A 15,031-nucleotide genomic window follows, 5' to 3' on the forward strand; every position below is an offset into this window, starting at 1 on the left:
TGTTATTATTGATCCGTGATGATTGACATTATGGGTGTGTTGCATACTTGATATATTTATATTTGAAATGGTAGACAGAAAACGTGTAAAAGAGCAGAAACTTTTGTACACATTATATCCGGTAATAGCATAGTAATTCGTATGTTCTGTTTCCCATCTCTGTTTGGAGAGACAAGACAAGGTTTAGGAGTTGAGGTTTTGCAAAAAATAATGAAAGAGGGAATGAATTTAGGAGCCCACCCACACCAAAGAAAATGATTAAGGAATAAATTTGGTAAGTGGGCTCAATCTTCAATTTCTTAAAGTACACAAATAATCACCCAAAATTAGGCTGATCGAGTTGCACAACTTAACCAACTATTCTAACAACTCCCTAACCCACTCCATCATCAACACAACTCCTCTCCTCTCCTCTCCTCTCCTCTTATCTCTTCTCTTAGCTTCTTTCCTCAACCAACCCTCTTTTTATCTTTGGGTTTGCCTTACATCTTTCTTTCTTTTCCTCAGCTAAATCATTCTGCCTTCTTCCCAAAGCCAATCCCCAAAACCACACATATTATATATATATCACCACCACTACTATTTCCCTTAATTGGTTGTAGGGCTGAGAAGCCATGAGGTACCATATAGACAAGTTTGTCATGTTCCCCTTCTCCGTTGGCTGTGATTCTAAGCTGGATGTTGCGCCCACCGCCAGCCATTCCAAGAAGAAGAAGAATTCTTTAGCTTCAGCTTTCTCTGAAGCAAAGGGTGAGAGTGCTCCAATCATATAATATATGAAATATATAAATCTGTAATCTTATTATTATATCAGTTTAGACTTTTAGTTCTGACAATTCTACTTGATTCCTCAGCTCACTTGTTATGTTTATGTGTGTTTGTTTTTTGATTTTTGAGTTTGGTTTGTGTTGTGTTGTATCAAGAAAGACAAGAAGGAGGGGAGGGGGCAGCATCCGGGGAGAGAAAGAGGAACGGTTGGGGATTTCTAGTCATCCCCAAAGCAGCCAGATTGAAGTTGACAAGGGGCCTCAAGAGTCTCTCCCAAGTGTTTGGTAAGTGTTTAAAAATGACTACTACATAATAGTGTGTTCATGCACCTTAGGCTTAGTAATTTCTACAACACTTCTCCACTTTAAAGAATAGCGTCCTATTATATCATCACATTTATAATTTGATCAGTATCTCCGAGACATAGTTTATTGGTCTCACTAAGGCAAATCCTGCAATTTGCCTCTTCTTATAATTCTCCGGGCAAGGGGACTGAGGTGCCCTTAGGGGAGACACAACATGAATGCACACAATCCACAACAGGTATGCACACAGTCTATAGTGTGTGCAATTTGTCCAACATAAATACACACAATCTAATGTGTGTATTTCTGTAATAGACTGTGTGTATTTCTGTTGTGTCTTACCGTCTCATACTCTAAACTAAAAAATATGGGATGTGCATGACGAATTCAAGAGTAAAGACCAACATATATATTGAAGTTTGGGATATCTACTTTTCTCTTGATTATGTACACAGTATTGTAGAAAAAAAAAAAATTTATATATTATATTGGGGGTTGATAACAAAAATGCTTGAGTGTTTTGTAAGTAGAGTATAGTTGGTAGAAATCGAGAGGAAAAAGGGTTTAAAAAGTCAAGATAAGTTTGGTACAAAAATAAATAAATAAAACACATGCTTGTGTTTTAATTATCTATAAGAATTATCTTTCATTATGTATACTCAAAGAAAAATATGATGTGAAATGAAAGTGACTATGATTAAGCTATGCTTACCAAACCAAATGCATTTAACAAGTTCAAAGATCTAAACAGTTTTTTATTTATTTATTTTTTTTTAGTTAAATTCAATAGGTCATAGTAATAATAACTTTTTTTAAAAAAAAAAGGAAAAATGACATTTTTAATTGTGGTCGGATTGCGCCAGTGCAGTAGCAGCTAGCTTTGACTCGCAAACATAAAGATCTATTTCACACAAGATATATTCTTAATCAATGTTTTAATATTAAGGCAAGTTTTAGTTTGTCTCTTATTAAGAGATCAGTGAACCTTGGCTCATACACTAGCTAGAACTGTAGGCCCTCAGTCTGATTCTTGTTTTTGGGTTTCTTTTCCTCCTGATTGTATTTGTTCGTTATTTTCTTCTTCGAATTAATATTAATTAAGTGTTTGGTTTTCAAACATAAAAAATAAAATTGTGAGTTCGTAACCATAATATAATTTTAGTCCCTCAATTATTCATAGGGTAATTTTAGTATTTCGATTCTTAAGAAAGTGATAATTTAGTTTCCAAACAGTAGATTCATTAAACCCCTAAAATTAGTCATTTTATTACAAATTTAGGAACTAAATTTACAGGATATATAATTAAAGGGTTAAATTTTTTGTCATGGTCACAATTATAGACTAGACTAGAAGGCTATTTTTCAAGAAAAAATAAAAAATAAAAAAGTTTCCACCGGACTTAATGTACAAGTGCATGTAGTACTCATCTTGTTGTCACTTCATAGACAACTAGCAAAACCAATAAATGGTATGTTATCTAAATTTGATTATGTTATCAATACTTCATCTTAAAGAAATACAATGCTACTTTTTCACTTTTCGTATACAAAAATGATTAAAAGTTTTAATTAGTTCTTTTCCCAAAAGGTTGAATCCGAATTCCCAGTCAAGGGCTTCACACATCCCAATTTAGCACAGCATTTGGGAGGATGTAAATCACGGTTAATCATTATTGTGTGGATCATATTGTCAAATTATGTACATTCAGTACACAAATAATATACTTTTAGTATATTAAAAATGTACATTATATTCAGGAAAAATACATTATTTAAGTATTGAAAGTACATTATTTTGTATAATGTATATTTAATACACGAATAATGTAATTTTACTATATTAAAAATGTACGTTTTGTTATGGTCCACACAACATGGTGTGGACCATGGTTCACGCAATATAATCTGTCAATCACGGTGACTTAATGACACAGTAGACAATGTCAAATGTCGGTACACAAGGGATCTGTCTACTTTGGGCATAATAGATAATCCCCACCTTGATCTTTTTTTCCAAATACTGCCTACTGAACCATTGACCAAAGCTCGTGCAGGAAAAGTTTTAATTAGTTGTTTGTGTGTGTGTGTGTGTGTGTTTTTTTTTTTTAATTCTATATTTTCTATTTTAGTTTACAAAGAAGAAAGCGAGGAAGAGGAAGAAGAAAAGGAAATGGAAATAGGATTCCCAACGGATGTGAAGCATGTGACGCATATCGGATGGGATGGATCAACCACGATCAACCCAATTAATGGTTGGGAAAATCTTAAAGCTCCAGAAATTGTTTCTTTTCCTTCAACAATTTCTGTCAAGCAATTTGAACTTGCCATGGCTGCCCAGGCTAGTGGTGAGCATCAGCCAAAGTGTGTTAATACTTCCAACTTTGCTTCATCGTAAACAAATTCCTTTATCCATACAATGTATGTTGACACATGATACGTATGTAAAGATTGGTATCATAGCTAGGTTGCAGTTTCGTACAATTTTTTTTTTTTTTAAACATTGATATTTTCAACAATTTTTTTGGGGTTGTGGTTGTAATATGAGATCATGGATTTGCATTTTAGATGATAGAGATGGTTAAAAAAACATTCATCACTAGCTAAGTACATTTTTGCTTCTTCCTTTTCTCATTAATTCCTAAATTTACATGTCGTTCAATAATAATAATAATAATAATAATAATAATAATAATAATGAAAAATAAATATTCTACCAAACAAACCAAACTTATTTTTTGTTTGAGGAATTTTTTTAAAAAAAAGGGTAACACTTGTGTGAGGTCATCTTACGTGTCTCAATCCGTGAGGCGGATCGAATCTTTGATTAATGGGTCGGATCTTTGACTTTATTAATCAAAGATCCAACCCGTCTCGCGAATTGAGACCCGTGAGACGGTGGCAAATTATATCGTGCACCAGAGTGCACAATACGTTGTGCGCCCTAAGAGTTTATGTGTATTACGTTAAAAGTGTATGTGTATTATGTTAAGAGTTTATGTGTATTATGTTAAAAGTTTATGTATATTATGTATTATGTTAAGTTTATGTATATTATGTTATGAGTTTATGTGTATTCTACTATACAATTATGTACATACAAAACATGGGATTTTTATAGCGCACAATGCATTGTGCGCCCTGGTGCACGATATAACAATTGTGAGACGATCTCATACAAGTTTTTGCCTTTGAAAAATCAATAACGTGTGATTCCAAGCAATGAATGAAAGTTTTTTTTTTTTTTTTTTGAAAGCAAACCAATGCGGTTTTTATTAGAGATAAGCTGAAATAGAGTCATACGGGACTGTGTCCCAATACATAGCAGTAACATAATCAAAAGCTGTAGAAGTTAAAGTGTGAGCTAAATAGTTCTGTGATCTATGAATAAATTTAATTGAGCAGTAATCAAAAGTAGATATGCAAGCTCTGCAACCATCAATAGCATACCCAATATACGAACGAACCGGAGCACCTGTGGAAGATAGATAACACTAAAGTGTATGACAATCCGTGTATAGCTCTATAGACTATTCTCCACAAGCCATTAGCCATGACAAGGCCTCTTTGCATGCGAATGCATCGGCCATAAGTGGGGAAAAACAACTCGGGAGGGGAGCGCTGTAGGCCGAAATACAACCACCATCCCCGCGAGAAGAACCGCTCCAACCACGGCCGTGTTCATTGCATGGTGATACCCGGCGTGGACGTAGCAAGCTCTTGGTCGTACTGCAGCAGCTTGGCTCATGACGGTAAACAGCAGCGCTGGAGGATATGTAGCGTCGGCGGTGGCGGCGGGGCCGGTGTCTACGGCTGTCACAAGGTCGGTAGCAATCAGGTGTACTCGGCACCACGTTTGCATGGTGGCAGCATGCAGTAGTGGCAGCAATCAGTTTCCTCGGCATTGGTTGGTAGGCATCCCAAACCGCTCCATTCCGCGCTCTCCAAATATGATATAGAATTGCAGCTGTGTACATAATCCCATTAGTGTCTAGAATATTCAAGACTGCACTAAACCAAACATGGAAAACATTTGTCACAATATTGGGAAGTGGAAGGTTGGATTGAGCCCATATGGATTTTTGCATAGCCACACAACACTAATGAGTGCATAATCTAGTACCTGGTCATATATATTGGTGTGTGTGCGTGCCTATATATATACACACACATATGATTTACCATTCATAGAAATTTAATTAAAATATAATCAATCATTAAAGTAATTATATAATGATTTTAATAAAATGATAATTAAAGAATAAGAAAAAAGATATATGTGTATGATAATAATGATAGAGTTATGAAAGTTGGAATTAAATAGTAACAGTATTATAACGGTGTAAAGGTACTTTTGTCTAACAAGAATATAGTAGGTATAATTTTGTCCATTATAATTGAAGTATACAACATTTAATGAAAAATGTATACCTTTATTAGTATACAAATGTAAAAATAGATATAAATATGGCTATAGCTTAATAGGTAAAGCTTTTCTTTATAATTATTAAATGATTAAGAGTTCAAACCTTATCTTGGACATTAAATACATTATATATATCTATTATTATTATTATTTAAAAAAAAAAATAGAAAACCGATCAATTTTTTTATTCAGTTCGGGTAAAACCCGAACGGAATCGATCGATTCCTCAAACCAAGTACCGATCGATATTTTGGTTTGAGACTGAACCGAACCGGTTCCGTTCGATTCAGTTCAGTTCGAGTAACCCGAACCGAAATGCCCAGCCCTAGTCCTAGGTACATTTTTCAAGAAAAATCTCCCAAAAAGTCAAGACAAAACTTGCAAAATAAAAAGAAAAAAAAAAACAAACACCAGAGAAATGTAAAAGCGCATTACACACTAGTCATAATAGACATTTAAATTTGTTCCAACCAACAGACATTCAAATAGGTCGATAAATACCTCCATTCAAAATTGAATGAGGTACTTGTTAATTTACAAATGCTAAGAGAGAAATCAAAGCTTACAAACAATTAAACGCATGACTAATGAAAGAGAAGTCTCAAGAGCTACAAATTCAAGATCAAGCTCAAGGCTTTGGCATTTGTCGAGAAGATCACTAGCCAAGTATACATCAAGTTGGAGCAAGTATACATCAAGTTGGAGAGTCAACGACTTTATGTGATCAACCAACAATCTCTATTTGGAGAAATAGAAAGTGTGGAGTAACAAGTAGTTTAGTCTTGTGAAAAATCTGAGACTTAGACCGATTTTGTGATCAAGGCTCAAGTTCTCTTCATTATACTAAGGGTGTGTTTGGTTGGTTGGTTTTGCCCATAGAAATAGGTATGAAAGTGACTGTTGTTGTTTGGTTGATAGGTTTTTAGAGGTAATTTATATCATGCACCAGGGCGCACATTGCATTGTGCACCCTGATGCAAACGACATCGTTTCAATTTTTTTTTTTTTTTTTTTTTTTTTTTTTTGAAATTTCGCTACCCGCGGTTAATTTTCTTTTAAAAAATTCTCATGTTAAAAAATGTACATAATTTTATATTAGAATATACATAATTGTATACATGAATGTACATAATTGTATAACAAAATGCACATCTTTTTTTTAAAAGATAATACATATAATCTAACATAATACATAATATACATAAACTTTTAACATAATAAACATCAACTCTTAACATAATACACATAAATTTCCTATTTCGGATGTACATAATTGTATAAAAAAATGTACATAATTGTATAAATAAATACACATAATTGTATAAATAAATACACATAATTTATAAACAAATACACATAATCACGTCAACTTCCTACATAACTTCCAAAACGACGTCGTTTTGGGAGGCGGGGCGCACAGTGCTATGCGCTATGCGCCGTGGTACAGGGTATAACAATTGGTTTTTTGAACACTACTATGGGTTTCGAATATCTCATCAATTGAAAAACCCATACCCAAATAAAATAAGGGTTTCATTCCCTTATTCATTTTCAAGCAGTACTATTAGTAATCATTCTCATTCTACCCTACTACCAAACATGTTAAATACTTTCACCAAAACCCATTACTATTACCCATTCCAATTTGTATTTGATACACATTCCAATTTTGATTCCTATGTGCGAACCAAACACACCCTAAGTGATAATAGTGAAATCCTCCTAAGAATTTTTAGGAGAAAAGTAGAATACGCTAAGGGGGGTGTATTCAATCAAGACTTTTAAAGAGTTTCAAAGACTTTTAAAGTGATGGATTTTAAATGACTTTTGTAGAGATTTTGTAGACTTTCCTAGAATCTTTTAAACTTTCATCAACTTTGTAAGAGTCTTTAAAAATCTATAAGACAAACATTTATAGATTTTTAAAAACTTTTTCATATTAAAAAGTCTACAAAAGTCATTAAAATTCTAAATTGAATACACCCTTACAAACATTCCATAACTTCTACTAATACATTATTTATAATTTTCGTACAAAAATATATTTATATAAATCATAAATAAATTAATGCATTGCAAAAAAATAAAAAATAAATATTGGTTGTCACAAAAATAGATTATATTATACATAAAGAAAATAGATTAATCAATTAATATAATCTATTTTCACTAAATATAACCAATAAAAATATTTCTTGAACTAATGAAACAACTAATATTGAGTAATATAATTATCAAAATGTCTAAAATGAAAAAGTACAAATTAAAATATTCATATTGTTAGTACAATTATCTTTGATTGGAATTATTTTCACCTTGTTGGGTGTCTCTCCACATATCCAAAGCTATTTTAGCCCTCCATTCATTGGCATGCTCTCGTTGTTGCTCTTGAGTTTCAAACAGATGTTCAAAATTATCTACATCATTCGTCGGTAAAGGTGAATGAGATTCATCATCATTTAGCTCAATTGGAAACCCATCACTACGACACTCCTTGCGAAGAAAATTATGAAGCCTTGCACAAGCTAGTACAAGTTCTGCATGAGTCTTATAAGGGAATGGAGGTGCTGACTTGAAGATCGTAAATCTCGATTTGAATATAGCAAATATCCTCTCAATTACATTCCTCAAAGAAGAATGTCGTAGATTGAATAACTCAACATCATTTTCAGGGTCACGACCTTGTCCGAAAAAATCTTGGAGATGATAACGTACACCTCGATATGGAGCTAAAAACTGCTGTTGTTTGGAAATCCACAATCCACTAAAAAGTATTTACCTACACACATTTAAAATATTAATTATCCAATATGTAAAGTTATTTAATATTATTTAAAAAAAAAAAAAAAAAAACTAAACTAAACTGACCTTGTGGCACTTTAAGGTCATTCCTCCTTGATAAACTGTCACTTAGCAATTTTGAATCATGTGCTGAACCCTCCCACCCGCTAAGAACATATATGAATTCTAAATCAAAGTTACAAGCAGCCAATACATTTTGTGAAATTATTCCATGACGATTACGATAACTGCTTACATCACGCCCAGTTACCGTTGCTGGAATATGTGTGCCATCAATAGCTCCAACACAATCCTAAAGTAAATTCAACACATAAATATAATTTCATATTCACATTTATAAGAATATCTATGACACGCATAAAAAACAGAACAATAATTAATCAAATAGAGTGATTTATTGCTTACCTTAAAGTATGGGTAAAACCTTGTACTTTCTCTTATTCATGTAGGCACTGTGAAACTAGGTTTGACCATCATCTCATGTGCTATTGTGTTAAGAGCCTTTAAAACTTTGTTAAAGTTCTTACTTGTAGCAAAGTGTGACCGATAAAATATTTCACGAGTATGGCAATATCTAGAGTTCTGGCCAACTGTTAGTAAAAACTAGTACTCCACCCGTGCGATGCACGGACAAAGTGTGTGTGTGTGTGTGTGTGTGTGTGTGTATATATATATATATATATATATATATATATATATACAATTATTTTAATTGGAGTTTATATTTTTATGATAAGTTTGAAACATAAAAGAGCTCAAAGCATCATGTATGTTGAAAAATGTTGGTGTTAATAGGTGTGTAAAATCATGAGATTGCATATGCATTTTCTCAGTAATTTTCATTGAACAAACTAAACATTTTTTTTTTATCAATATCTATGCAACAAAGAATTAATAATATACAAACTTTATAAATTATTAAACACCTCTTTATATACAATATTTGACGTTGAAGAAACATACTCTCCATTGTCGTTACAAATAAGTAATTTAAGACCATTCAGATCGTTAACTCTAGAAAAAGCTACATACGGTTTGTCCATGAACAAAAAATTGATTTTCGTTTATGTTTATAACAAAATAACCAATATCATCATACGTGCCACCCGTGCGTTGCACAGTATGAAAATGATCAATTGATTAAATATATAGTATTGAATAATGAATTAAAAATATATAATATTTAACCAAGCGTATGAATATATTATTCAATGAAATTTCTCTCTTTTTCTTTGAAAGCATTAAACGGATTGTGCAAAATATAATTAAATCTGTTTTTAAAAAATTGTTATTGAAGTTGTAATAAAAAAGTATAGAATGAAGCACTATTCTTCAAAATGCATTGCGAGATGTATTTTTTTAGTAATTATAAAATGGTTATTTATATTTAACATGACAACGTACGATCAACACATTTTAAAGGCCTATTTTATTAGATATTACATGATATTTAAAAAGTTTTAAATTTAAATAAATAAAATGTACGTATAAAATGAAAACAACACCTAAACTACATTATTATATAAGTTAATAAATAGTATTTTGTACCGGCAACAAAGAGATATTCATTCAACTCAGGTAGATCAAAAAAAAAAAAAAAAAAAATTCACTAAGATCTATTTACATATCTAAATTACAAATTACTAAAGACTTCCTTGAAAATAACATTTGTAGTTGAAGAACAATATTCTCCCTTCTCATCGCACATTAAGATTTTAAAACTCTCAATGTAGCCACATATAATTAACTATGTACAAATAATAAATTCAATATAAAACATATACAAAAAAATTACATAATTAAATTTATATATTGCGATGCACAAATATAACATATTATAAAGTTCATGTAATAAGAAATTAGTACAACATAAATACGATCAATGATATAAGAATATACTATACAATTATTAAGTGATACTGTATATGATTATTAACAAAAAAAATGTGATTGCATGTAAATTCTTTTTTTTTTTTTGCCAAATAATAAATTGACCATAGTATGATAATATTTTTTCCAGAAATATTATCATATCATACACAAACATGATATATGTACATCAATCTATACATAAAATATAAAATAGTACAAAAATGGCCCAAATGACCCAATACTTCTGCAACCCAAATTTTGCCCCACGGCCCATAGATAAAAGGAAAAGAAAAAACCTAGTTTTCAGACAATAATCTTCTTTCTTCCTCCCTTATCGCGTCTCCTCCTTCACTCTCACTTCTCTCAAACCTAATCTAGAAGGTTCACTAAAGATTTAGCAACCAATCTGTACTCATTTCATTCTTGTGCTGAAAGATTGCACTTAGCCAAATCCCCCTTCTTCAATCTTGGCAGTTTACACATCGTCAACGATTTGAACCAAAAAACCCCAAATCCATAGCCTACGGATGCTTGGATCTCAATTGCAATACAAAAACAGAGTCGTTCTGTGAGGTTATAAGATCATTCTACAGTATAAAATGACAGAGAAATGCATCCAAACACAAGCCATAGGTAATATATGGTTTTCCCTACCTTTTTTTTTTCATTCTATACGGAAATGTATGTATATTTTGTGTTTTTTTTTTTGGGTGCATGTATAATATATAAATTCCATAGTTGTTAGAGATAGGAATCTATGCTTAAATCTGTATCATAGTTTGAAACTGATCATGTTTGTGTGTGTGTGTGAGAGAGAGAGAGATAACATTGTCTTGTATTTGTATTTTATTTTCTGTGCATTTATATTCTGTAAATTGAAAGGTTGTTAGGGTTAGGATTTTTTTACTCAATCAATAGCCTATTTTGAATCTAACTGCGTGTCCTTTGTTTGTATGCACATTTTTGTTGGCAAAATTCTGTTTTTTCAAAAAAACAAAAAAAAAAATAATTCTATACATCCATATTATGAAAATTACATGTTTGCTATGGGTAGGACTTTGTCAGTCCATCCTTACCCTAATTTAATATTGAGTGTGAAATTTGTTAACATATAATTTTTTCCATTTAAAATTGTTTACATATTCAGTAATTACCAAAAATAAAAAATAAAAATACAACATATACACACAAATTATAAAAGAATTATAATTTCCTTTTATACTCCATATAAGCACACATGCAATATAGGAAAGGGATTCATATCTCAATATCCTGACAATTTTTTATGTTTTTTTTTTTAGCTTTTGAATTGTCTGTCTCAAGTTCTTTTCACATTTCATTCTAAAATACAACATTATCTAAGAAAATAGATAAAAGTCTTATAAAGTACATAATATGCAGATCATTTATAGGAAAAATACAATTCTCATATATTGCAAAAATTGAAAAAATTGCAGTAATCACATCTACCATTTTTTTTTCTCTTGACCTTTTAAATGTATAAGTTTTGTTATCTACCTACTTGGAAAGAATGAAATCTTATGATTCAACCCAATCAACCTGTATTTCAATCTGCCTTCCTGCCACGATCTGTTGCATTTGCAGCAGTACATCAGGCCTTCCTGTGGAATGAGTTTTTTGTTACATGCACCACCCTTGCATGAAACATAGAACCAGTCTGCCAAACTCTCTATTCCTACAATCTTTGCTGCAATCCAATACTCCTCCAGCTGTATTTGTAAAATATTATTTAAGTCCTATTAACAATGTAAAAACATATGTCAATCTAATATTATGTGAACTAAAAAAAACCTTACTTCTTTTCTTTGATAAATCTCTTCAATAGTAGACACAACAATGTCATCACTCACCGAATGTGTAACCGACATAGACAAAGAGAGTCTAGACCCTGAATCTATACTCCTCAATGGTGTGTGATGTTCTGGCTAACTGGAAAAAAACATGAGGCAAAAATAAATAAAATTAAATAGAGTTGTATATCAGTTAACAAAAAGAAAGGTTATTCTAACCTATTCCTAAATGCCTGAAACTCCGGGGAATCGTGGTTGAACAATAACTGTGTGGCATTAAAAGAGCCCGCAATACTTAAATCACCATCTGAAATAAAAATAGGAGCCAAACTCATTAAAAAACCAGAATTGTACACAATCTGATAAATGTTAACATAACTCATTTTAAGCCACAATTCTTTATAAATACTCTTAAATCTGAATTGCTCTTTGTATGTACACAATAATAACATAACTTACTGTCCAAGATCTTGCAGTCTGTACAGTCAAATCAAAACAGCCAAATCTGATAAATGTTAACATAACTCATTTTAAGCCACAAATCTTTATAAATACTCTTAAATCTGAATTGCTCTTTATATGTACACAATAATAACATAACTTACTGTCCAAGATCTTGCAGTCTGCACAGCCAAATCAAAACAATTAGGGACTCATCCATACTACAGTTGTAATATGGGAGAACCTTGTTAACATGCTCACCCTAAACTGTACACTTTAGCTGCCTGTGACTGAAATCACAAATTTGAATACAACACTTTATACAAAATACATTTTCTTTTACAAACCTTTTTACCAAACAAACTAAAAACCCAGTGTATATGAAATTATAGTCTTACCTATCATCCTCAATAAGAAACTCTATCACCCGTGTTTCTTTTCCAGATATAACTTTGTCAAGTGGAGAGTATATCTCCAATAACATCTATAGTTACACAAGAAGAAAACATATTTCAGTTACATGAAGAAAAAATACAGCAGTAAAGAAATGATTGAATAAAAAATACCTATTAGTTCTTTCTTGTCAACTTCTCTTTTGTGTAGCAATGTTTCGAATGGCTTTAAACGAAACATTTGGTTAGGGAATTCCACTATCTTGTACTCCTTCACAGTTGTGTCATGCTTAAACTTTACCATGTAAAGTTTTGTGATTATTTTATACTTTAAGAAGTTTGTAACGACAAGGAAATTCTTTAGGCCATAAACCTTCCTTTCTTTGAAATGATTTTTGTATTTGTCTACATGTTCCTTTGGTATATGAGCATGCACAAATGTTCCTAAACTAAGTGAAAAATATAGTTATTTCCAAAACTATAATATGTTATATACAAATACATTTATTAGATTATGATATAAAAGAAAACTTCATTAAATTTTGCATTACTCACCTCTGCATCATGGAATACACATTCTCTCTCGGCTCTTGATTATACTTTTGCATTTAGCTTCACATACTTCATACGTATGAACTAACCTCACTTCATGACTTTCCTTGTCTGAGCAGGGTGGAGTTGAGAAGCAAGAACAAATTGTCCTGCCATGAGAGCTGCTGCTAAATTCAATTGCCCAAGAAGTTGAATTGTATTTATGTTGTGTTTACCATGTAACCTTGGCTATATATATACACAAAGGAGTGTAGAATCAAGTAGTACACTAATAGGGTAAGAGGGTAAGTAAGACACTAATAGCTTTGAAAGACTTTTCTCCAAAACCATACGGCACATTCAGAGCAAAAAACGCTGACATGCCTCGAAAATAGGAATAGTTTCTAAAATATTACACGCAACTTTTGCGAGATGGCAGAACTGGAATAGTTTCTAACAATTACCTAAAACGCTGCGTTTTCAATTCCTTGGGCAGGCAGTAATGTATCTTGTATCCTTTAGAAGTGTTTTCTCTCTTATAATATGACATAACTTTAAAAACACATTTGGATACATTTTGTATACCTGTCGAAAGTTATCAGAATCTTCAGCCAATACGTTTTGTATGTAAGTGTATCCACGTGAAGTAATCGGTTATCCAGCTAGTGGATGTTCAATTCGTTCACCATTATTATCAATAATAACCTCTTTTAATACTTGTAAAATCATAGAAATTATTTCTGATAAACGTTGAATGATTTCATAAAACTCTACTTCTTCAATTTCTTCATCTACTTGTTCTTCCTCCACATCAACCATCTCAAAGTCGTCATTGCTATCAATGCTAGAGCTTGACATTATATATCAATCACCTAAATGGTATTAAATAGTACCTACAAACAAAACTATTTATGAGAAACAATAAAAAATATTTTTTTAAAAAAAAAAAGTAAAGAAAAGAATTTATAGTAAAAAAAAATAGTAATACTAACAAGAATTCTATCAAACTTCTTGTAAAAAATCTAACACAAATATTGTTAATGCATGGAACAAAATTTATGAAACTAATAATACTACTAATAATAATAATACTATGAACTCTCATTTGGACAATTTGAACATTATCCACTTATAGCGATCTTGGGGTGACATATTTATAAATGTATCTTTCTTTGATTTCGTGTTCAGTCATTCCAAAACCTTGAAACAAGTATCACTATCCAAGTCCGGGAGTTCCTTAATAGCATCCCAACAACCATTTTCTTTTTCCCTTTTTTGCACCAAAATATGGATATCAGCCGCAATCGAATCAAGAGTATTAGATAATTTATCTAACACATTAGATCGATTTGTTTCCTCTGTTGAACTACTATTTCCTTCATATTCAGTTCTATTCCTTTTTCTCTTATAATACTTTGTTGAAGTTGCTTCCACATTTATCTCTTGAGGTGCTGATGAAGTATATTGTGATAATCGTGGATCTTAAGAATCTACTTGTATTTCATTGTGATAATCGTGTATTTCATTGCTAAATCCATCGTTAGCAAAATCAAAGTGTAGTTGATCAATTCTACACTGATTATCTTCTTCAACACTATAGATTCTTGCATCAGTTTCATCACCCAATCCGACAGAGTTTTTTCCTACCGCAGTACTACTTCCAAATACAAATGCTAAATCGTCATA

The 15,031-nt window shown here is 31.6% G+C and overlaps 1 protein-coding gene and 1 long non-coding RNA gene across 2 annotated transcripts; both read left to right on the forward strand.

The window, feature by feature from the left end:
- The first annotated feature begins 333 nt into the window (after window positions 1–333).
- On the forward strand, window positions 334–3,660 carry LOC109167868 (CRIB domain-containing protein RIC4-like). The gene is made up of 3 exons (XM_019316941.1): window positions 334–750; window positions 924–1,052; window positions 3,203–3,660. The coding sequence occupies exons 1-3, from the start codon at window positions 615–617 to the stop codon at window positions 3,466–3,468; spliced, it is 531 nt and encodes a 176-aa protein (XP_019172486.1). The 5' UTR covers window positions 334–614; the 3' UTR covers window positions 3,469–3,660.
- Window positions 3,661–10,484: 6,824 nt separating this feature from the next.
- LOC109167828 lies at window positions 10,485–13,908 on the forward strand. Its single transcript, XR_002051924.1, has 2 exons — window positions 10,485–10,803; window positions 13,486–13,908. It is a non-coding gene; the product is annotated as an uncharacterized LOC109167828 (long non-coding RNA).
- Window positions 13,909–15,031: the final 1,123 nt, after the last annotated feature.

Source organism: Ipomoea nil, unplaced genomic scaffold, assembly GCF_001879475.1.
Source record: "Ipomoea nil cultivar Tokyo-kokei standard unplaced genomic scaffold, Asagao_1.1 scaffold3170, whole genome shotgun sequence".
Lineage (NCBI taxonomy): Eukaryota > Viridiplantae > Streptophyta > Magnoliopsida > Solanales > Convolvulaceae > Ipomoea > Ipomoea nil.

Bases quoted from the DNA above. Each gene is read 5' to 3' on its own strand.
- LOC109167868 (XM_019316941.1), top strand. From the start codon at position 615: ATGAGGTACCATATAGACAAGTTTGTCATGTTCCCCTTCTCCGTTGGC. The intron at 751-923 runs GTGAGAGTGCTC...TGTTGTATCAAG, and splicing joins AGCTTTCTCTGAAGCAAAGG to AAAGACAAGAAGGAGGGGAG. The intron at 1,053-3,202 runs GTAAGTGTTTAA...TTTCTATTTTAG, and splicing joins GAGTCTCTCCCAAGTGTTTG to TTTACAAAGAAGAAAGCGAG.